This window comes from Acanthaster planci, linkage group LG06 (genome assembly GCF_054643075.1).
Source record: "Acanthaster planci isolate LZ-2023a linkage group LG06, COTS_SCS, whole genome shotgun sequence".
Lineage (NCBI taxonomy): Eukaryota > Metazoa > Echinodermata > Asteroidea > Valvatida > Acanthasteridae > Acanthaster > Acanthaster planci.
The window spans coordinates 11,990,478-12,014,082 of record NC_141782.1 but is presented as its reverse complement, the minus strand read 5'-3'; the positions used below and the strand labels follow the sequence as shown (position 1 = coordinate 12,014,082).

General features: G+C 41.3%; 2 protein-coding genes across 2 annotated transcripts in view; one reads left to right on the top strand and one right to left on the bottom strand.

Moving 5' to 3' along the window:
• The first annotated feature begins 1,352 nt into the window (after nucleotides 1-1,352).
• LOC110990048 (uncharacterized) lies at nucleotides 1,353-6,532 on the top strand. Its single transcript, XM_022254831.2, has 2 exons — nucleotides 1,353-2,016; nucleotides 3,091-6,532. Exons 1-2 carry the CDS (start codon nucleotides 1,746-1,748, stop codon nucleotides 3,336-3,338), a joined length of 519 nt encoding a protein of 172 aa, XP_022110523.2. The 5' UTR covers nucleotides 1,353-1,745; the 3' UTR covers nucleotides 3,339-6,532.
• A 911-nt stretch (nucleotides 6,533-7,443) lies between these two features.
• Nucleotides 7,444-23,605, bottom strand: part of LOC110990057 (uncharacterized) — a 32,577-nt gene continuing 16,415 nt past the window's right edge. The window contains exons 15-27 of the mRNA XM_087138275.1: nucleotides 23,275-23,347; nucleotides 22,361-22,469; nucleotides 21,519-21,568; nucleotides 20,982-21,108; nucleotides 19,244-19,350; nucleotides 18,651-18,756; nucleotides 16,801-16,954; nucleotides 14,576-14,709; nucleotides 12,423-12,512; nucleotides 11,385-11,507; nucleotides 10,193-10,303; nucleotides 9,992-10,043; nucleotides 7,444-9,614 (exon numbers count right to left, since the gene is read on the bottom strand). Of these exons, the coding sequence (XP_086994401.1) occupies nucleotides 9,457-9,614; nucleotides 9,992-10,043; nucleotides 10,193-10,303; nucleotides 11,385-11,507; nucleotides 12,423-12,512; nucleotides 14,576-14,709; nucleotides 16,801-16,954; nucleotides 18,651-18,756; nucleotides 19,244-19,350; nucleotides 20,982-21,108; nucleotides 21,519-21,568; nucleotides 22,361-22,469; nucleotides 23,275-23,347 (1,394 nt within the window). The 3' untranslated portion in view covers nucleotides 7,444-9,456. The remainder of the gene's footprint in view (nucleotides 9,615-9,991; nucleotides 10,044-10,192; nucleotides 10,304-11,384; nucleotides 11,508-12,422; nucleotides 12,513-14,575; nucleotides 14,710-16,800; nucleotides 16,955-18,650; nucleotides 18,757-19,243; nucleotides 19,351-20,981; nucleotides 21,109-21,518; nucleotides 21,569-22,360; nucleotides 22,470-23,274; nucleotides 23,348-23,605) is intronic.

Below are 23,605 nucleotides of genomic sequence, written 5' to 3'. Positions count from 1 at the left end.
ACTCCGGTCTTTGGGTAAACAATTGAAAGCTCTAATAAGAGGTTGCAGGTCACCGGCTTCCTTGGACAGGGTACGAGCGAACATTTAGAGACATTTCAACCCAAGTCGGTTCTTAGTCGTGAACTGACTGAAGCAAACCTGGGTGTTGAATGTACGAGTTATGGGCAAAAACAACCGAAAGAACTGTATTCCGAAACATTAATGCTAACCATCAGCTGGATTTTGAAGTACAATTTTTTTTTTATAGTCCGAGTACTATAAGTATTTGATTCTTAGAGTTCAACATTTCTGCATTTTGTTACCATTTGAACATCACAATCTTTAACAAAAGAAACTGCGATAATAGGCCTAAAAAGACTTCGGTTTCTGGTCATGGGCTTGGTCCAAAAGTGGTGCGGTGACGTGGTTTCTTTTTTTTTCCTCCTCATTTTTTTCCTTAGAATTGATGTACATGCACATATACTTTACAGCGCATGGCCTTGCTACTTCGAGAAGTGTGAATTAACAACTTTGAATTAACACAAAGACCATAAAAATATGACGAGAGGCAATGGTTTTATTCATCTCACTCAAAAAAGAGGCTTCTATTGGCAAGATTGAGGTTATTAAAATACAATAGCACAACCGAGGAAAAATCATATGTGAAAATAATAATCAGCTCCGGTTTCCGGTTTCAAATGAAATTCTCATGAGGTAGCAGTATATGACATTCTTTGCACATTTTTTTCTGCTTTAGCTTAGAGAAAACAAGTTGCACGTCAAATAGCCTAAGAAAAATGTAAATGAAAACAGTTCAGCTCCAGAGAGTCAAAATGAAAATAAAGTAGATGATGTACTGTGCACATTATTTTCTGTTTTAGCTTATAAGAAACAAACTGCATTTAACATAGGCCTTATGGGGAAAAATTCAGCTCAGAAAATAAAATCTCCTCTCACTCTAATCTACCTTGATCTTGGCAAGTGACGACCAACGATGCATGAGTTGTTACATGTATGGTTGTCATAACGGATTCGGGGGATACCGTACATATTACTCAATCCCACCCATCAAAACATTTTAAAATTACGCGGTAGCAAAATACCTGTCGAACGAGTAAGTTTGGCGGTTTTTGGAAATCGTTTTTTGCAAATATAAAAAAAATCTGAATTTTGCCGACGCGCAGGTCTACGGCGACGCCTGCAGTGACCAGCAACCTGGGACTTTTTTTGGCCTTATAGGCCTTAGGCCTATAATGGAACCGGAGGGGCATGGTCTTGCTGCTATGACGTGACGGTTATTTTGAATACTGCTGCGTGCGCAACGCTGCGGCCAAATGGTTGCCACATTTACCACTGGACGTCCAGATTCACCTAACAGTATCGGATGGCGGGGGTGGAAAACGGTGGTCGGGAATTCCTCTGTGAGAACACTGACCTCCTCTCGCCACGAAAGAATACGTGGGCATTCTCCTCTGCAATTGGTCAGATCTGTGAGCGAAATGAACAAAGCAGCACAGAAAATTGTGAGCTCCAACTGGTATAAAGTGAGGACATGAAAAGTACCTTTGTTAAATGCTTGCTCTAGCTTGTCCATTCTCAACACACATTCACATTTATTGGGAAAGATTTGTTTGACAAGTGATCTTATCATTCTGCATTGTTGAAAAAAATGCAACCGCGTCTTTTAAGTTCAGCGTGAGACTCAACCGTATCACGCGAGCAATCGTTTGTCGGTTTCTTGTAGTTGGTGAAAACCCTTTGCCGGAATGCCGAGGCTGGAGACTTCGGTGTTTTTTTCTCCAGTGTCTGGCTGCAATGGCTTACCACGAACTACTGGGGTCGGGCTCCTGGCTCTCGTCTTTTTGATGACCACACCGGGCACGTTGCAACAGACTGTTGGGGTGGCGCGGATCGAACTCTGTCAGCCCAGCAGGGTCCTACCGTCGTATTTGCAAGAAGCCTGTAACGAGCTGCTGGCCAGCCAGGGTACGGCACAGAGCGCTATGGCAGACTCCGGTACCGGTGCGTCACCTCCCGGTGAGTCTAACCTGTCGATTATAACCCCACTGTAGAGGATTTGGGTGGAAGCCATCTTGCAGAGCAGTTTTTTTTTTTGTTCCAGAGGGAACCTCCTTTGCGCATATCTTTTTGAACGAAAACACTGGCCTGCAAGATGACAGCAATGCAGACCCTTTATTCCTGACAAATCGCACAACCTATCTCCAGTGGCGTAACCAGGTCTAAATGTCAGGGGGGCACCCGAGTTGCACACATTTCAAGGGGGAACCGCAAGAAAATAAGCTGTAGCTGCATAATAACTTAAGGGAAATTTTAAATGGGGGAGGGACACCCGAGGCACAAGCATCCGCAGAGGGCACGTGCCCCCCCCCGCAGTTACGCCACTACCTAGGCCCCTACAACACGTTTTGAAGTCCATTTTATTTCATCATGCCGTTTGAGGAGCAATGGACTGAAAGAGGGCTCTGTTCCAATTTGTGGAATCGTCGTCGAGTTTTTGCGAAGAATCTCTGATCGTTAAAGCATTATTCCTCTTCGGTAGTTTTAGGACAGCGCTATATAATACCACGCATTGGCTGGATGGGTTCATGGATAAACGAGCAAGCACACTTTTGTTTCTGAAGAAATTGTATTACTGCTCTGTCGAAATATTTTGCCCCTTCATCTTATAAAAGGAGGTAAAATAATATTCTAACACGACAGAAACACATTTCATAAAGACGTCAGAAGAGGGAACATTCAATAACGTGAGGGAACGGGATGTGAATATGCCGATCAGAAACACAACTTTGCGCAGTAATTTCAGGAATATTTTACGTCCCCTTGTACCAAAAGTTTATACATACTCTTGAGCAGAATATAGATGACTTCCATTAATAATTGCTTTTGTCCACGAAAATCATTTAATTAATAATTAACCATTCCAACCGTTCTCCTTCCATCAAAGGTTTCTGCAACTTTGTGTGACTGACTTTATCCACAATTTCACTGTTGATTTGACAAAAGAGGAAGGGCAATCTTTTGCATACAGTTCTACTGTCTACTGTTGTTAGTTACCATGTACATGTCTCTGTTTCCCTGTGTACTCTGCAGACAGAAGGCCGCTGTCTGACCCCCCACGCTACGGCCGGCGGAGCGGGGGCTCCCCACTCAGCGTGCTCCTGTCCAAGCGATTCTACTCTTTGCCAACTTTCAAGCCGTACAACGTCATGCACCAGCAGCGCGACGTCGGCGAGAGACGGGCCAGCGACCAACGGCTCCACATGATCAGCCCGTCATTCGATCTTCTCCGGCGGATTGCCTCCTTACGGGACAACTTTGACCTCTGGAAAAGCATGTGATTGTGGGCTACACATTGTTAGCGATGTAACATTTCGAAAAATTAAGTAATTGGGTCACAAATTATAAATCACAACTAACAAATCTGACAAGTGGACTGCAGATTGCAAAATTATATTTTTGAGATTCGAAGATTTAATAAGGGTATAAAATGTACCACCAACAAAATCCAGCATTGCCTATGTTTTAAATAAAGAACTGCTTTAGTGCAAAATACCACGAACTTAATACTATTATTATGGTGGCAGATCAGTACCAGAGTTGTAAGACAATTTCAGGCTACTCACGCCATTGCCTGCAATTTTCTTCACTGTGAAAACAACGCTCATTTCAATAATGCATAAAATAACCACAAGAGACAGGATTTAGATTGTAAAATCCATAAATACCAACAGTTTGAAGTTTTGGGGGATATAAATTCGAATCGCGAGCGGAGAATCATCAAATGCTTCGAATCTTTTACGTTTGAATTAATGTTTACTATATTTAGTCAATACTATCAAGACGGTGTCGAAAAATCTGGAATCGTCTTTTGCATCATCCAGGCAGAAGACGTTTGATCTGCGTGATATATTCATGATGAATTTCTGTCAAAACGTTAAATTTCGGTATTTTTGTCATTTTTGAACAATACCCTCTCAGATACATTTTTGTACGGGATCAGAATTTATTCATGAAATAGTGCGTAAACATTTTAGCGTGTCATTCCCCTGAGATTTTGCCAGATTCCCAGTCACAAAGATGGCTTGCACATATAAGTTGGCTGGAAAGTAAGGCCCAGTGCTTACAATATCTAATGTACGCGTACTAACGTAGTGACTTCATTATTGTGGAGAGGTCATGACTGGTCAACTTTTCTACCCAATCTGATAATCCAATGCTGTTGACAAACGAGGCTTTTAGAACCAAAGGAGGTATATCGAACCGGCTTACGTCGAGTAATGGGCAATGAATTGTAAAAGGCCTTTGTTTCGGATGGTACTGGTTTATTCTTTTGAAAGGATATCTAGATTCCTGGCCAAATTAGTAGCCTTAGAAATATTTTTCAAGGGATCAAGGCTCATTTCTACACGTTATTGTGGTTGAGCCTCACTCATTAGCATGGCAAACGTATCACATAATACGACAATAGTCGACTTCCACGTTTCGAATGTTCGCATTTTCCCCTCGTTTATTAACAGAGCCATGCAATCGGATCGGGTAAATTTCCATGTTGTCACAGAGTCATCCACACTTCTTTTACACAGCCAGTTGAAAAAGTTACTTACTTATTAGGCTGCTCACAAACTTTCTGGCTGCCATCGACAATCATGCTCGCACTCGTGACGGCCACTGCGCAAGCGGCTGCAGCCACTTCCCGTTGGGACGTGTGTTTAATATCGCTGGCCGCAGCCACTACTTGAATATGGACACAGCCTGAGCTAACACTTTGGAGAACACTTCTGCTTTCAAGCATAGACTCTGATACATTAAAACGCGTGTTTAAATTGGTGTGTAACTTTCTGACCTTGGGGTCGCAGACAAGAGTTCAATTTTGACACCAATTCTTGGTAATGTACGAAGGTGGTCTGCAATATTTTCGAGACTGGCCAAAAAGCTAAATTTTTCGATTTCAGGCAGTTCTTGAGAGGGTTTTTTTTCTTTAGTATAAAACGGCTTTAGATATCAAACGTTATCACATTTTGCGCACAATATTATAGCACTTATTGGCCACCGTTCTTCGTGAAGCAATGGCAGATGCGAGTTGAATTTTAAATGTTGCGATAATGCATCCCATTTTTGGCACAAGGTTGCACTATGAAGGTAAAACAAAGGCTACTTAAAGACTGAGTATCTATGATATTGCACTTTTGGAATGAGTTTGTGTAGACCGACAGTGGCCAACGCCTTTGAATATCATTGGTGTTGGTTTCAGATGTGACAAGGTAACGCGTTTGAGGGGGTGTGTCGTGGGGTGTGTCATATAGTACATCGTATGAAGACTGAGTATCTATGATATTGTACTTTCGGAATGATTTTGTGTAGACCGACAGTGGACAGCACCTTTGAATATCATTGGTTTTGGTTTCAGATGTGACAAGTTAACGCGTTTGAGGGGTGTGTCGTGGGGTGTGTCATGTAGTGCATCGTATGAATGTGTATCGCTGATATTTGGTGTGGAAGAGCGAGTTTTGCTTGATCGTAGTCATGGATTCCAGACTTGGTGGATATAAATAAATAATGCGTGACAAAGCAGGAAACGGTTGGTGGAATAGGAACGGGCGAAAGGTGTTAGAGGAATTTGCAGAGGACAAGTAAACGAAGCTAATACCTGGGATGTCAGGTGGTTGAATTGCAAACGTATGATACTGGGATTTCACATTAGCGCCGTCTGCGCATATCCGCATATCTGACTCCTTACTTTCAAGCGTCTGATCGTATTAAGAATTGAAGCTGACACATACAGCCTCTTTTTCAAACGCGGAAGTGCGCAGATCGACGCTAAAAGCGTCATATTGAGATCCCTCTATTGGAAACGCAGTAGATCGTTAGCCCAGTGCATTCATGCACCACCCCGTTTCCTCAGTGATTAAGAGATCGCATTCGACGGTAGAGGTATTCATTATTCCTTTCGAAGTTGGATGATGGTTACTGTGCATAGCTGCCCAGAAGTTATGGTAACTACATGCGCATGGGTGATGGAAAAGTGTGCTTTAGCGATTTAAAGGAAAGGATGAGAGTAATTATATATAAAGATAGGAGTAAAGTGGTCAAAAATAAAATGAAAAAAAAAAGGAACCAGAGGATGAACTGAAGAGAAATCGTGGATATCGGAATGCTTTAAGAAAAGACAATTACACGAAAAGCTTGCTAAATTATGAACACTTCATGAGAAGGGGACTTGCCTTTGAAATACGTGTAGGCCTATGCCCTATCATAAACAAATCTGCATGTAGAGCTGAGACAAACCATTTTCAAAATAAAGTTCCTTTGGTAAAGATTAATGTTTGACGTAAGGTATTACGACACTGTTACAGAATGATTGTCCATTTAGCTTGTGTAATGAAAGCTTTCTTGCAAACAAGCATCAAATTAGATATAGTAATCATTATAAAGGTAAATTGTCTTATACTAACTGCACGGTTGTTAATATTTATGACAATTTAATTGACAAATATGAAAGAATAAAAATGATCCACATGATGGCGTTATGTTACCAATCCAGTCGGTTATGATGTTTTTCCGTAGGCGGATGAAGCCACTTTCAAGACAGATTTAAGATTCGAAACTCAGACCTATTCATGGTTGCATAAAGAATGACGTCATTACAATCTTTATAGGATTTGTTTGACGAAGTTGTGCAACTGTAGTTAGCGCTTACACCATCTTTTCAACGAATACCTGTCTAGTTTTAGTTTTTGTTTTGTTTTGCTACCCACGATATGAACCCATTTAGAGTGGGTACGGACTGCCAGTATATAGCCATCTATTACGAGGTAAATATTACCTAAGAATGTTGGTATCTGGCATAGAATATCTGTGTTTTTGCTTGTTTCCACAAAAAGATGAGTATGCAGTCTCCAACTGGCCTTCTCTTCAGTAACGTGACCACTTTCCAGCTGGTACATTCTGATGAAACCGAGTGGTGTTGTCTCTCGTTTGAAAATACATTAAGTTTTCCCAAAGCGAGTGGTTTCAAACTTGTGATAATATATATGGATAATGGTATACATAGGAGAATGAATTCCTCCGCGAAATGGTCAAGTTGCAGTTATGACAAAGTGAGTTTTCGCTCACAAAACAACCATTTAGCTAGATCTCTTCCGAGAGCAGATTGGGGGGCAACGGGAGCAATCCCCATGAAAAGGGCCAAGATTTTAGGTTTTGAAAAATGTTGAAAAGCACGTTGGCACATTCCTTTCAAATGCATGTAAAAATCCCACAATTTAGTCCATCCCCAAGAGAGGCCCTAATAGGTTACGAAAAGAAATTTCCCGTTTTTACTTGCTCCAAATCTCCCTCCACGAAAATTGGTTCTGGATCAGCTCTTGATCTCTGCAGGTTTGTGCCCACTCCACATCTACCCATGTCCCTCAGTGTACAGTGAATGAAAAATCCCAGACCAAATTCAAATATTCATTTTTAAGATTCATTTTACTCCTTTTGTACTAGACAATCAGCTAATTATAGGATAACATAATTTACACACATAGTGTTGACAAAAGAATGCCATAGTTTATATAAAGTGAAAATTTTCGGAGAAAAGGCTTGAGATTTAGGGGAAAAGAGTGGTTGTCAACTTTGTTCTCCGTGCAGATCAAACCCAATTTTCCAACCCTTCATTCTTTTGCAGATTTAAATAAAACTTGAAAACATGACCACAGAATGACAATTTACAACATGACAGCGCAGTGGATGGTATATACTATTCGCCAAACAACAATCTGTGTTATGAGCTTCAGCCACACTCAACTTCATGCCAAGTGAAGAGCTCGGTGCACCGGCTCGGAGCTATGAGGCCATCGCCTTGGCTTGTCGGGGGTTATTTTCGGTTATTTTCCTGACATTTCCCCCGTTTTTTCTCCATTTTTGTTACTGCGTAAGATTCAAAGACTCCAAAATACTCATTTCGAAGATTCAAAGATTCCCAAAACGCCAAGATTCAAACCAAATTTAACATTGCACCTCATTTACATGTATATTTACAGGGAAACAACGCGGCGTCCACGCGTTTGCTGCTTAAGTGCCGAACGACTTTCTAGTACTGTTTCCATTCTGATGTATGACTCTGCTAGATGAAAAACTTAAATTTTGAGCATCATGGTAATGGAGGCAGTCCTAAAAGTTCAAAATGATGCTACCTAATTAACATGATACAACATGCACAAACTCATCGAGTGAGCGTCGTTCGCGCACGGTTTATGTTACTCTTGCAGTAGTAGAACATTGATGAACATGCAACGCGAAAACCGTTAGGCCTACGGATCTTCTATTGCTACACGAAAGTGACTTCATGTTTTTGAGGTTCCTTGTTCTGGATTTTCGCGCTTCCACTCATTCTGGAGGACTAAACTGATGCTGGCCTGAGCATCGACCGAGCCACAAGGGAGTGGTTGGCATAATATCATAGCGAAATCTAAGGTTTCGTCATCAAGGGCTTGTACTTGGGCTAGTACTTAACCTCGATCCCACACTATCCACCGTCGTTATCTCGAGTTCAATCGGTGTATTATACAATACATATCCTATCCGCTGCCATTTGCGAACTCTAATCTTCCATTAAATTCATAAGCCAAGATTATACGATTATGATCGTTACTTATTTTATTGTTATGCAACTTAGCCGAGACCGTGCTTTATATCAAATCAGTAATTTGTTTCTGATAACGAAGCATCTTCTAATAGTAGACTGTTGACTTCAACACATATAATTTGCTTGTCTTTCTTTTTTAAAAGATAACAGTTCGCTGTTTATAATATTTGTGTAATAAAACACTAATGGTCACCTTAAAACCAAGGATACCCAACGTGTTTTCAAGCACTAACCTTTACATTTTTGTATTATCTCTGCGTTTACGTGAATTACAGTGTACCTTTGGATAGGGCGGTTGTGGATGCAAAAGTACGCTATACAGGATGGATATCAAAACATTTGGAGCTGCGGTCAAGCATATCAGGCCCGTATCGACCAAGTACGCACTGTGCTCATACGGTCTGCGAAAAACCCTCGGGTCAACGAAAATTTTAGGGGCCTGCAGAATAGCGCAATGTGCACATAGCACCAATTGGAGTAACTAACCAAGTCCTTGCTCTAAAACACAAGCTAGGTATCAACAAGAAATCCAAGGCTCAAGTGCTTACCATGTAGCATTCTGAAATAGTGCTGGTGCGTAGGCTGAAGATTATGAACATGGGTGCCTACAGCTTCGTACACGATACATTAAATCCAGCCCTGGCCTGGAGGCTATCACAAGTCATGACAACTCCTAACACATCCATCATAAGTCGTTCACTATCTATCTGGTCCCGAGCAAGGGGTAAGCTACTCAAATGAGCAATAACGGCAACGTACTTTTTAACTACATCACTTGCACTCTCTCACTTTAGTGATCAGACTTTTGAACTGACTTGTGATGTACTCTATGACCGCAAGTTTGGTGGCTCGGCTGCAATACTGCCACATTTGACTGGTCTCGTCGACTCTTGTCTGGCTTGTGGCGGGTAAGTTGCCCATCGACTTGACTGTGGTGCGTCTTCAGATGCGCTGGTTCCAGGCGGATTTCTGGACGTGCTGGATCCTGAAATAGAGGAATCCCCATCAGTAAGGCAGATGTTTTTGTTTTCTTAAATGCTCACAAACGAAAAACTCCCAGAAACGTGCGGCATTATAACACCATTTCCCCTTCTCTCCTTTAGGGTCATCCCCAGATTTTTTTTCTAACTGAAACCCGGTAGACCCCAAAAGAGACGACAGTTACAAAAAATGCATAGATATAAGAGTGAGCCATTCTTCGCCATAAACGAATGCCCATGCTGACGACTTGAATGTGAGCGTAAACAAAAGTTTAAGTTTCGCAGAATCACAGTGCAAATTGAAGGTCTTTATGCAATACTGTGCGTGGAAACATAAACGAAATTAGAGATGTGTGAATAAAGAAATAAAACTCGTTCTCACCGTTGCTGTGCTTGCTTTCGGCGCATTTTGACTTTGGCTGTGTTTTCCGATCCTTCACGAGAAGAATGGGAAAAAAATCATATTCTGTTAAGCTTTATACATTCAATGGATAACGATTCTTCAAGTTTAATAAAATGATACGTTATTCCTACCGAGGTTTCAAATGCATTTTAGAGTAGATCCTAGAGAAAAACTACTCACAGCTGAGGTCAGAAAGATATCGATCTTGGTGCGAGACCTGCGTAGTTTGACGCGCATTGTCGCTGCCACATCGTCATTGGTCAGGCAGTGAAATATGCAAATAAACACACCCTTCATGTTCGAAAGGAAAAATCGATAAAAGGACACTTAATACTATATTTTACATCTAACGACAACAATGTCACATTTCCTCGGAGAAACAGTAAACGGAAAATTACGTAGTTCTTTGAATGTGTTTCGAGGAGATTCTCAACATTTTCCCAAGATGAGACAATTATGCGTCGCTGAGTAGGCCTATACAAACGCACACGCTCTCATGACGGGCGTACAACGATGTTTGTCTCGCTTAGTACCGCTCATTTTGTCCATTTTCTCCTTATTGCTAGCATATGTAGCCTCAATCCTCAACGAAATAGCCGACCATCAACAAATTACATCAAAGTGGAGTATCAGTTTGGCTCCAAGAGGTACCTAAAAAGGCAATTTGGGCGAAAATTGTCCGAGTTTCGGGCGCCGTGGACATTTACAGTTCCAAATAACTGAAAATAATGAAAATTATTCAAGTAAAGTCTTCTTTGAAGCCAAACAATTATTGTCGTTTATTCATGAAAACGAGCACTGAAGACATGAAGAAACTCAAACACGTGATCATTGTGCCTGATTTTATTGAAGATCTTTACATTGTTTGCATTGTAATGTTTGTAAAACTAATCCCCCACTTGGGTCCAATAAGAACATGGTACAGTGCGAAGATGAGTTACGGCAAGTTTTTGGCGTTCTATGAATGCGTGTCCTGCCCGTGATAAAAAAGTTCTTCAGAGTAAATTTTGGAGGCTTACGTTTTCCGATACACTGTAAGATACTCCTGACCCAGTAGAACAGCCCGTACAGAGAGCATTCCTTTGGAGAAATATTGGGCGTGTATCCGGCGTACACTTTCTCATTGCTCGACTTTTCAACCGAAGTTGACCAAAATATCGAATCCACACTCTTTCCAAAAAGGCAGCGAGGGTTTACTTGTATAAATGAACCAACACATCAAGTATTTCCTATGAATTCCTTGCTTATTGTCTGGCTTTTTCAACACTGTTTTATTGTAAATTCGACAACCAGAATTGAACCTTAATGAATTGCAGTGAAACTAAATGATGAGGAAACGGATTAACGCTTCAACAAAAAATTGTAACTGTACCTGGAGGGAATTCAGGGTGACAAAAATATAGTACATGACCACGCTGGCAGTGCCAAGGGCCAGGAGGCCGAAGATCCATGTTGTACCGAGCAGTGGGAGTAGCACGATGGCGGCTCTGGTCGCCTTCCTGCACCCAAAGAAATCGGTGAAGAGTAAGTCAGCTGCAGGCATTGGAGTCTTGCATTTCCACAAACCTCCAATCCGACATCTTGGATATCAGCCGGTCGTGTCCGAAACGGGCCATGTTGTGTCAGTGGGGCGGCTATTCAACGGGTGTTGGAGGCGGAATTGTAGCTGCAGCTGCATATACGAAGACTGCATCCCAGCCAATCTTATTCACAGGGAACCCTTTTTTTCGATTGTGTTCCTAGAATATATCTCATTCAATGTAAATCTGTTATATGGGTGTGGTGCCAGACAATTTTTGGTACCATGCATCACCACCAGTTTCTAAAATGTGGCTAGAAACGTTTAGATATGAATAATAACAAAATCAGCATAAAAGACATTAATTTACAATGCTTAATTCCAATGCTTTCATTTTTATTCTCATGTACCAAGATAAGAAACTTAACCTCTCTTTCAATTCGGTACGGCCGACTTGTAAATAAGACAAATTACTTGGCTACAAAAAATAAAAATGACTGATATAATATACGTTGATGGAAAATGCTAGCAGCCTAGCTCTAAAGCTGACCTAACACACAGGCTTATGTGTTATTCCAAGACAAAGCCAGCAGTAAAACCGACACAGCCGAACATGGCCTTAGTCAAAATGTGGTAGACAGCAAAGGATTGTGGGACACTGTGATTAAAAGTGCATATTATTTAATTGCCAATTTGAGTGGATCACATCCGTCTTGGTCGTGCAGAACTCTTTGCGGAACAAGTACATGTATATTGAAGAAACAGAAGCAGTCGTCCACAGCGGGTACTTCGTTTTTTACAAGGTATCAGGTGAATACTCCAATAAAATATACCTACATGAATTTTTGTTTCGCCTGAGGAACTTTTACTGCCTTTAAGGGCTAATTATACTTGCCTGAGCTGTTCATATTTGGATTTCTTGGCAATGCTTTTGACTGTGAGGAATCTGTACATTATCATCCCCAAGAAGAACACGTTCATCTAAAAGGGAAACAACGAAAATACTGTCTTAATCGAAACCTCCTCATGAATATTCAGCCTTTGCAATATCCTGTCGAAAAGTGTTTGGTAAACTGTATCAGAAGAAAGGTGTGCATGCCAACATGCATGGATTGTTTCATGCGAAAAACCGCGTTGTCACGCCGCGGCTTATGATACGCCGCAGCTTACGATAACAATCTTTGCTGCAGCTCGTCTGGGATTTACGTCCCACAGGTACATTTTATCTTTAGCAGATCTGACAAATTAAACCAACTTCGTCCTGGTCACATTTCAAATACTCTCTCAAACTGTTTTTAGAGAGTCAATACATTAAGTTTTGCAGTGACCCTGTAAAAAAGGTCGGATTGTAACTGGCACAATAGGCACCGTGCTTAGGGCAGAAGAAAAATCCAGGGCCCACAGTGTACCAAAAAACATCCAGATCTACGCAAACGTTGGGAAAACGTTTTTAAAGTTTTAGAATCACGTGCTACACAAAGTTTTATACAGATTGGTATCAAAATAAAATGTGACGCTCCTGCCTGATAACTAGTCAAACAAAATTCGTGTTGGTTGCTATCGTAGAGCAGATTAGGGCTAACGCAGCTCTGATCTACACGGAGCTCTAATACCGAGGTGTGTTACCTAGAGTCTACGCGGCTCCGGTGTGTACAGGCCGTACAAGACCAACCGACCTCTGTTGCCTTGGCCTATTGCGCCCAGGTCCGACAGAACACATGGTTCATCCCTGCTTGTAAACATATTTAGAGTCTGTCCGAATTCGTGTTAAAACGTCTGTGTTCATTCCAAAACACTATCCATCAATAATTTTGACATATATTTTAAAATATCTTTAAGAAAAATGTTAAAGCGCTAAACACCATTTTCGCATCGTATAATGGTATCCATGAGATGAAATGTTGGATGACTTTTTTAGACGGGACAGTTTACAATGTACTGGAAGGATACGAACCCACCCTTCTGTTGAATTTGACCTTTCTGCACTCTGTGGGGCTATGTACAAGCGAGTTTTATGATGACAATGTCTAAAGGTGGATTTCTTTAGTGCATTCAATTTGTTTACAGCAGCTTTGTCTCTCACTGTCTTGTCTAACTGTGTAAGACCAAGAAAAATTAAACAACTCTCACTTGTCGAGCACAGAATGCAGCTTAAAATTAGAAAGCGTCAAAGTTTAACAAATAAAAGTTAAATTATTCCATCATCTCTTTGCGAAGTTATGTTGATACAGTGGAACTTTATTCGCCTTCCCATTTGTGACTGGCTTGAGTCCTACCTACAGATCGATATATGAAGTGGGTTTTCAGTCAGTAACTGAATAGTCGGTTATCCCAGAAATCAGATTTCCGGGAAAACCGTTCCTGCTCATTTTATGCATAAGTGGCGTGGGGCAAAAACTTCGCAATTTCTCTTGGTATAACATTTGTATAGCTTTTCTTATGGTGTGGTTAGAATGTTGGGCATCTTACGCGCTTTGGACAGGAGGGCCGGGCAAATGAAATGGCCCCAAACACCTTTCTCTCTTTATAATTAAAAAATCTTCCCCTTTGGGAGATTTTCCCCCTCACCTCCCCTTCGATTTGCCAATGTATTTCGCCGACACGCTCAATACTGAAAGCAACGTACTTAAATAAGGCATGGTTACTGCTCCAAAATCGTACAAGTGAAATATCACTGTAGGGACTCTAGGTCTGCAAACAGTCGGAACTGTGGTCTGCATTGCCATTGTGCTTTCTTCTTCTTCTTCTTCTTCTGCTGCTGCTGATGAGGCTGATGAGGCTGATGAGGCTGATGAGGATGATGAGGCTGATGAGGATGATGATGAGGATGATGAGGATGATGAGGATGATGATGAGGATGATGATGCTGATGAGGATGATGATGCTGATGAGGCTGATGAGGATGATGATGAGGATGATGATGCTGATGAGGATGATGATGATGATGCTGATGAGGATGATGATGCTGATGAGGCTGATGAGGATGATGAGGCTGATGATGATGATGATGATGAATAAGAAGAAGAATTCTTCGGAACCATTACCGTAACGATGAGAGCAACGGGTGCGGCAAAGGCCCAGAGGGTGTTGCCGCCAGCATCCAACCAACAAGCCGTCGCTGTACCATATCCTTGCAAGTTGACACCAGCAGTTACTCCAACAATCACAGCAGAAATCCCTGGTGGAAACAAATCCATCGGAATTAACGAATATTCCCCCAAACCAACACTTATACCAACTATGGGACGATGAATGCACGAATAGGAAAACGTGTGGAGCGGCGTCTACTTACTTTCCACTCACGTGTTATCAAAATTTTTCCATTGGGCCCAAACTATTCATCATGGCCGAAATGTATAATTACGTCAGTCGTTGTGCACGTAAATATTTTGTGCAAGAGAGTTGAACCAACATAACTGGACCAATAAACTGGTCAAACTTTCTGATTTATCTGCGTTTTCTTGTAGACACTATGAGACCAGTCATTATAGGCTAAAGACAGGCATCTTAATACCCCCTCCCCCTCCCCCAGATCCTATAGAATGTACCCCTTTCTATGCCTGCGTCGACCGCTGTGAAATATCGGTCAATTTTAACGTGGTCCTCATTCTGTCTCGGCTGCATCCATCAAATGGGCGACGGGCAAAACATGTTGTTGGGACTCTCGCGATTAGTCCCCCCCTATGAAGGAGGAAACGTGATGGGCTTTTTATGTGAGGTGTGGGACAGACATGCCATCTTCCCTCGGGAAATTTCACTGGTGAGTACTCTTTCCATCCCTACTGGTCCCCTTAAGTGACTCCAAAAGTAAAAAAAAAGGAAAAATCGGATGAAAACAACAATTTCGAAATTTTCATCAACGCACGAGATGGGCATGATATTTAGCAATTGGTGAGGCTGCTTTTGATGGAACTTCCGAGGACCACACCGTGAAAGAAGGTGGACTCTTTTCAAGTCGGCCCAGTTGCTTCTCAAAAGGGGCAACCGTGTTTCCCGATGACAACATAAAATAACAGGAACGAAATACTTGTTTTCAAAGAATTAGGTCAGGGATAAGTAGCACTAAGAAAAACTATATCCAAAAGTTTATCGGAGCAGAATCGGGCGAAATTTGAAAACCCTCAGACGCACTAATCTTTTATTGTTTTATGCAATGTTTGCCATCGAGAACAGTTTAAAAAAATGAAATTTTAGAATAGTTTTTATATAGAAATAGAATTTATTCTGTTCCCAACTGATTTGAAGAATTCGGCCAAATAGATCCTTTTAACCTGGAAAGGGTTTGTGAAAAATTAAACCTCCGTCTACACCCCATGCACGTTGGTTTTGGTCTATTTATTGTGCTATAACTTTTACTGACGTGTGGCTAAAGTTCCTTTCTATTCTGTTATAGTTAACTGGATGTTACATGTTAATGTAATAAAGTAGACAGGAAAATTGCTAAACAACATAGTTCTTTATATTGAGCACCTGTTAACGTTTTGAGCGTTTCGTTACACTGACATTTCAGATGTTGAACGTAATCATACAAGTTATCCAACACCATTGGATAAGTGAATGTCCCGCTCCCCTCAACTGAAAGATCAACCATAATGTTACTTACTGCCGAACCCGTGTCCGTTCTTGCGTCAAGAATTTTTTTTACCGAAGGCCTACCTATGAAGGTGGTTGCCATGCACTAGGTAAATCAGCACGATACGTTTCCAACTCGCTGCGTTGCTTGGTTAACAACATACCGTGAAAGGTCGACAGGGTATGATCCATCCTCACTCCCCAGAGATGTGCCCACAGACATTCAGCCTCTGTCAACCACCCACAGGCAAAATGCTAATTGCTCCTGAAATCTTTCCACGCCGCGTGATTTTTTCTCCCCGAGATGAATATCTTTATCCCTTTGAAAAGGGGATCTGTCTGCTGTCTCCGCGGCGAAAGAGAGAAAATTCGACATGTCCATGAATACTTAGCCTATAACTCTGTCGAAGCACCGACTCTGCGAATCTCAACGTTAGTAGGTGAGAGTGTTTTGATATTTGCCGAAACCAAACAAAATAACCTGTGGTGTACAGACGGCCAGTGACCTTGTTTTGAAACGAGTATCATGGGTGGATCCAGAAATTGGTGGGGGGGGATCAGGCCGTCAGATTTTTTAAAGGTATTGGTTTAGGTACTGATCGGTTCGTGACGTACTTTACGTTTTTTTCCCAACTGCGGAGGGTGATCTGAATTTTAAAGGGCCTAATTACCAGTCAATTCCCTCAAGACATCTTACCCCAAGCTGCAAAGAAGTAATACTTCAGGTGACCTCTGACATCGGCAAACACAGTGGTGACTCTGATGTAAATATGGAATCCCTCGCACAGCATCCACATGAAGGTCGAAAGGTAGAAGTAATGTAGCATTATTGCCACTGCCCTGCACCACAACTTAAGAAGTGAATGACCCAAAACGACATGGATGAGTCAGTGCTCCTTGTGGTCAATTATCATCACATATTAATTAAATAAGTATGACGGCTCACTTGAGGCATGGGAACTGGGAGACTTTTGAGACACTTTGTGGCAGCCAGTATTGTAAAGAGTCACTAAATTTGGTGACTCGAGTACAGTTGAATCGTTTCAACATTGTGACTCGAATCGAGTCGAGTCTTTAGGTCAAGAAGTCGAGTCAAGTTACTTTGCGTAGTTGAGTCGAGTCAAGTACCAAGCTCGAGTCAGTTCGCGTCACAAATTTGTGAACAAAAACACAATAAAAACCCAACTACGTGTAAGTCATTTTTTGGTATCATTATTTTCATTGAGGCATGCCGAAAATAAATTAACTGGTCCCACAGATATAGGCCACCAGATCGTACTAAAACTGCATGCACATTTTATGATCGGTGCGGCACCCGATTAAAATCAAAACTATGGACAAATTTATTCCTCTATATAAGGAATTTACGCAAAATTGAAGAATTTCAGCCCAAAAAATTTCAAAAGGCCATTTTCCAACTTTGGAAATGTTCTTTTCCTCTATTTACTTAATCTGGCCCATGTATATTCATAACGATTCAATTGCAACATTTGAACAGAAGAGACAGCAGTACCAAAGAGCAAAGTAAACGTATTTTGAGAGCATATATGTCTACAAGTACAGGCAATGTTACTGCGTTACGCGTAATGCGCACTGAACGCGCTGCCATTGATAGAGGCCAAGACTGGTGGACTGTTCCACAATAGTTATGCGCATGCTCATAATGACGCAAACGGCAGGTAGCTGGTCAACTGGAACCAGTATTTCCGTCGCCTACGACTTAGCGACTTAGATACATCAACCTATGAGCTTAGGATTAAGTCCAGTGATGTTCGTACTGTATAGCATAAACAGGCCTTTCCCCCTCTTATTCGGTAGTAGTCAGGATCAGAAGTAAATTCAAAACGAACATTGTGAGAGCATCTAAAGAGGATGGTTTCCCAATAAATAAGTTTGCCAAAACATGCATTCAATTTCCAGAAGACATCCGAAAATACTTAATTTCACAAGACATTGTGTAAAACTCCTGAAGAGAGTTTGTATTATCACTGCCAATTTCACTTTAACAAGGTGCTTTTCGGTACCCACTTTGAAAACACGCTTCACCAACTTGAACTGCGAACTTAGAAAGTTTAACGTTGTTCCCTCTCCAAAACACTGGACTGAAACATATCTAGTGAAGTCACATTCGCTTGGAGCGAAGGCCGGCCCATAGTCGGCGCGAACGTAAACGCAAATTTGAAGTCACAAAACATCCGACAGCAAAATTTGTCGAAGTTCAGTGGCGTCAACTTCTACGAATCCGCAGCGCACATAAATGTAGTCTTCACCTCGCAACGCGTTTGCCTGCATTATTAATTTCGGACCAGCCTTGACGCCTAACGCTCAGTTGATAAGATTAAGGATGCATACGTCGTATGCGCTCTGGGAAACACTCCACACAATGTATTCTCAGGTCCGTTTTTCCTTAATGGAATTTGAGACCTTCATTATCGGGCAATATATATTTATTTTCTGTCTGTTGTTTCAAATAGTGCTAATTCACCAAACACGTTGCCCCAGTACACTGTTTCCATAGCAACAAGGACACTTAACGTCATTAGTCACCTGATTTTCTGTGTCGTCTGCACCAATCAGAAAAAGTGTGTCGGCGAGACCAAGCGCGGCGATAAGATTGAGATGGATAACCGCAGACTGGAAATTCTTGAGACCTCTGAAAAGGTAAAAAAAGGACATGACAGCGATCTTTTGAGTGCCATCGTTTGAACTCTCGAAAGCCTCTTCTCAAAACATCCCCTCGGAGAATGTGGGTGGTTTTGAGCAATATCAAACTGATTTCAGATATAGAAGTCTTTTATGCCTATAATCTAAAAAAAATATTCAAGCATTCTCTTACTTTAGTATTAAGTGTTCACGGAAGATAGTTTCGAAGTAGACCGGTTACTCAAAGTAAGTGTACCAGTATGTTGTAAAAACATAAACCACCGATTCCAGCTACATAAATTAGCTAGAATTATGATAGGAACTAAACATCGATAGTCCTCATAATATCAACTTTCATAAGGATGACGATCTGAGTGATACATTGACACAAAGAGTCACATTTTTGCTCTTACTTTCAAATCCGACATACACAAAGGAACAAAATCGGCCTAAGACTCATTTTGTGAGATCCGGTTACATAATTCGCGTGTGCTTACTTTAGTGATACGCTGATTGTAATGAAAGCCAACACCAGGGAACACAGTGAGAGACCAAGACCGATGTACGAGATGACACCAAGGGCAAACTCATCCCCAGGTGGGATCTTGGGGGAAAAATACAAATACGCATAAGGAGGAAATGGCATATTTTGTTCAGTTATGGGGATTAAATCCACTTCTGATTAACTCATTTATTTAATGAAACTTTCATTCAGTTTCACGTCAATTCATTTCGCTTCAACAAAGCAAAAAAGGAATACGAAAAGCATATTAGCAAGTCCAGAAAAAAAGCAAAAGATAAGAAAAGAACCAAAAGACAATACTACATAACTCATGCGCCAAAGAAGGTGGCAAAAGGACCACAAATATCTAATGAGCAAGGAAAAACCTTGATATGCACGCTCGTTGATGAGCATGAAGCCTTTTCAGAAGGATGGAAGACGGGCCCCGTGACTTTCAGCCAGCGGTTTGGGTGCACATACTATCAGGCAATGAACACCTGGCCTGGACTCGTCCGCTACGTTTTGGCATACTGCATGTAGCCTACGTCGCGAAAGGGCATTCGCGGGACGAGCTAAATCCTGACAATGCCTGGTGCTCGATTTTTGAAAAGCGGGTATAGTGGGGGGACTGGACGCCACATCACACTCGGAGGCATTGTTGGCAATGAAGACGTGTATTTGCGAGCTGATTCGCCTGAACTTGCATCGAATCTGTGCACATTACGTTTTTGTACCGTATCTCTCTACATTTTGAATATAGGAAAGGTTCGAAATAACCTTAAATACACATTTTTTTCTCCCAAGGAGGGGATTGGCTCAACACCCCCGTCAAAGAATGACAGGACACATGCCGTCATCTCCCTGGGCTCTACGCAAATCCATTTCGACCATCATGCTACAATGAAACTGTTTTATGCATACAACTGTCTATATTTATTACACCATTATTGACTAACGTGACATGGGATTTGAATGGGATAAGATATTGAACATCCAAGGGATATTGAGTCAAGAATTGCTTTGTTATACCTCTCTCTGTCTTAGATTCTTTATATTTCCCTCAATTGAAGTGTCTCAATTTAATCGAAGCAACGAGTGTCTCGGCGCAGTCAGTTGCTACGCTGCGGAAAGCTGCGTCACGCCGTATTGGTCCCACGCGCCATACTCGATATTTTGGAAGAGTATCTACTTGTGTCTTCGAGCTCAGCAGACAGTATGTGAAGACAGTTATACGGAGAAATGAACGTCAATCAAATTTAAACCGTTGAAACAAATTGCAGCGCTCCCACAGCTGATCGTTTAGTTTACAAGTTCATGCTCACCAATATCAACTGTATGAACAGTCTCATTAGCAGTTCCTGCATTATGTGGAGCGGGGACCAGTCTATATCAAGATGCAATATCACTGTTATGTGATAACAACGGTGAGGGTAATATGTCTTGTTATCGTCCAAACGTGTCGTAATTGCTCTGGGCTAATATTCGACATATAGACATAATGAATTCCACTAATAAACAGTAGTTGAAGCAATAAAAAATACAGTCTGAAGTCGGTAATACGTGACCAAAACACTCGGCTTTGTAAAAATTGATTCGTGGTCTGTGATGGTTCGAGGAAAGGTAATAGATAGCTCTAATACCCAAGGGATGTACCGCATAGTTTATCTGGCTGGATAGCATGAGCCTTCTAAGAGACAACAGGCGTTCGAGACACATGCTAATCAATAGCTCACCACAACTTTGTCTGGTTTCAGCAGTGTGGCAAAGTTAGTCAGGTGATCACACATGCATATCACGTGGGTATCATTTTCATACTCCACCAAACAACCCTTAGGAGACCAGCTGCCGCCTGGCGTTCCTCTACAATCAAAGCAGAACAGATTAACAGGTGTAAAATAATTACTGACAGGGGTTACAACAGACATTTATACCCAAATGCAAAATGTATTCAGGTAGTACTAAAGAAAATTGAAATTTTCTGAGTTTTAATTTAATCAAACAATAATTACTGCATTTGGTTACTCTTCCAAAGAAAGATTGTATTTGATTATTTCGATCAAAACTGTTTCTCGATTTTCTATAGTGCAAGTTGGCCTAAAGAAAAAAAACTTCAAGATTAACTGTGCTGTGCATGCATGTTATACTAGATTTAAAGTGACATCATATCTGTCAGTGTTGGGAGGTTAAAACCATATTCAAATTCATGCCATTTCATTTGATAGAAATGGTAAATTGCTGCATGAGAGGGAGAATGAGGATTGACGACTTACTGCGCATGGAAATCCCAGAAAACGCAGCTGGTGGTCCCTGAAATATTTCTCTGAATAAAGAAGCAGTATGTAGAAAGCACAATATAAGACGATGCGTCCGATAATAACATGCTACCATTACGATTGACTCTCAATATGGCATATTGAATCATCAATTTGAATACCTCTAAATAAGAAACGGAATCTGTCAGAAAATATTTCGAATCAAACTTGTGTTACGTTTGGGGGGATGTAAGATGGGAGTGCGTATTTCATAGTTACCACCCATTCAAAGCAGGCCAGTTTAGTTTTGCATGGACAAGGCTACGTAAGAAAGCAATGCCTAAATCTGGTTCCCAGACCCAATTCCTTAGAAGTGCATAAATTCTAGGTCCAGTAGCCACCACAGACCAATACATGTACAGAGCATGCTACAAACGCAATGGAAGATGTATGACGCCATTAATTGGGATGTAGCTTGTGCGTGCCTGCTACAAATTTATGTCATAATTAAAAGTCCCCTTCTTCGAATGTTGTGCAACAGTACAGCATTCAATCGCAAATTAAGAATAAGGAGAAATAACGGGTATCGTAAAAATTAGCAGAGTACTGTTGTCAGAAACAGAGAAGACAGCCTGTGTATACATTGTGGATACTTCTGAAAGTTCACGACAGTATACGAAAAAGCAATGAAAATGGGTTCCGAAATTTTTAGACAATTTTGGAAATTTCTTGGAAACGGGGGGAGTTCCACCTGATTTGGTCACTCAACCATTGTGGCGTCTGGACCTAAGGAATTTTATGTCTGGGAACCAGTCTAGCCGGAGTCTCCCTGGCCTCAACATTCATCATCCTGAACGTACCTTCAACTTTTCGGCAGTCATGCGAACACTCAAGGTGAAGTGAGTAGTTACATTTTCACTCAGGGCAACAGACGTACCGACCACACGGCTGTTCACTAGTGGGACAATTCTTCACAAAATGGGATTGTTCATTAATTCAGGTTTTAATGAAAATACTCGAGATGACGTTTACTGTTTTAAGATCTACCTGAGTTCGGAAGGACCAGGTGAACGTCCACTGGATTGAAATTCAAATAAACCTACTCTTCAGACAAGCTTGTAATCGGCTGATTGAACACCAAAAACCCACTGCAATCAAATTGTTGACCGACACGGGCTTGTGGGTGGAAAAACTAAGTAATCCCAAGTGAAGATTGTATCATTAACGCAGTATCCTACGATCTACCACTGGGAATAGCACGAAGCTTACGCGATACTCATGAATTTTTATTGCCTTTTCAATGAGGAAAATATGAAATAATTACCTGATCCCAGTTCCCTCCACGAAAAATATAATTCATAAGAGCAAGTCTGGTTTACATGGTCAGGGAATTCGTGAAATGCAGAGAGGTAGGCCTGATGTCTAAATCCTGTCTTATCGGATAGCACCCGGTTCATTACTCTTGCGTGTTTATATCGAGGGGTCAACATCGAGCCCGCTTTGCCCCCAAGACACATTCCAAACAACCATCACTGCACAAATTTCCTCGGTTGAGCCACTTGTAACACGAACCTTACCAAAGGGCGTACATATTTCAAACTTTCAGGTTTTAATCGAACCGATATGTTGTGACAAATCTGCAGAATAACCCACAAACTCTTGAGTTCTATGAGCACGTCTTTAGTTTACAATTCCAAATCACTGTGCCGATCCTTAATTTCTCACGCCACTCTTATAGCGTGACTGACGTCTACAATAACATACGATTACATACCCCTCTGTTGGGTCAGTTCCAGTCAAAAGCTCTCCAATGTCTGCATAGAGCACGTTGACAATAATTATGTCGCCTACCAGGTGAAACAAAAGCCAACAATAAGTGTGAAAGATGATTTTCGGTACAGGAACGTGATGATGGCATCCTTGATTCTGCGGGTTTACTTGTTGAGCGTCAGTTGTTGAAGTCATATACAACTTTCTCCATGTTCACACTTGAAAGGAAGGTGTTATGAATAAATGGGAACATCCCACAAAATTACTAAAATTACCAAAAGAGTGCCCACAGGACTTCTATAATTCCAAATACTCCCTTGCCTCAAAGCAAGACC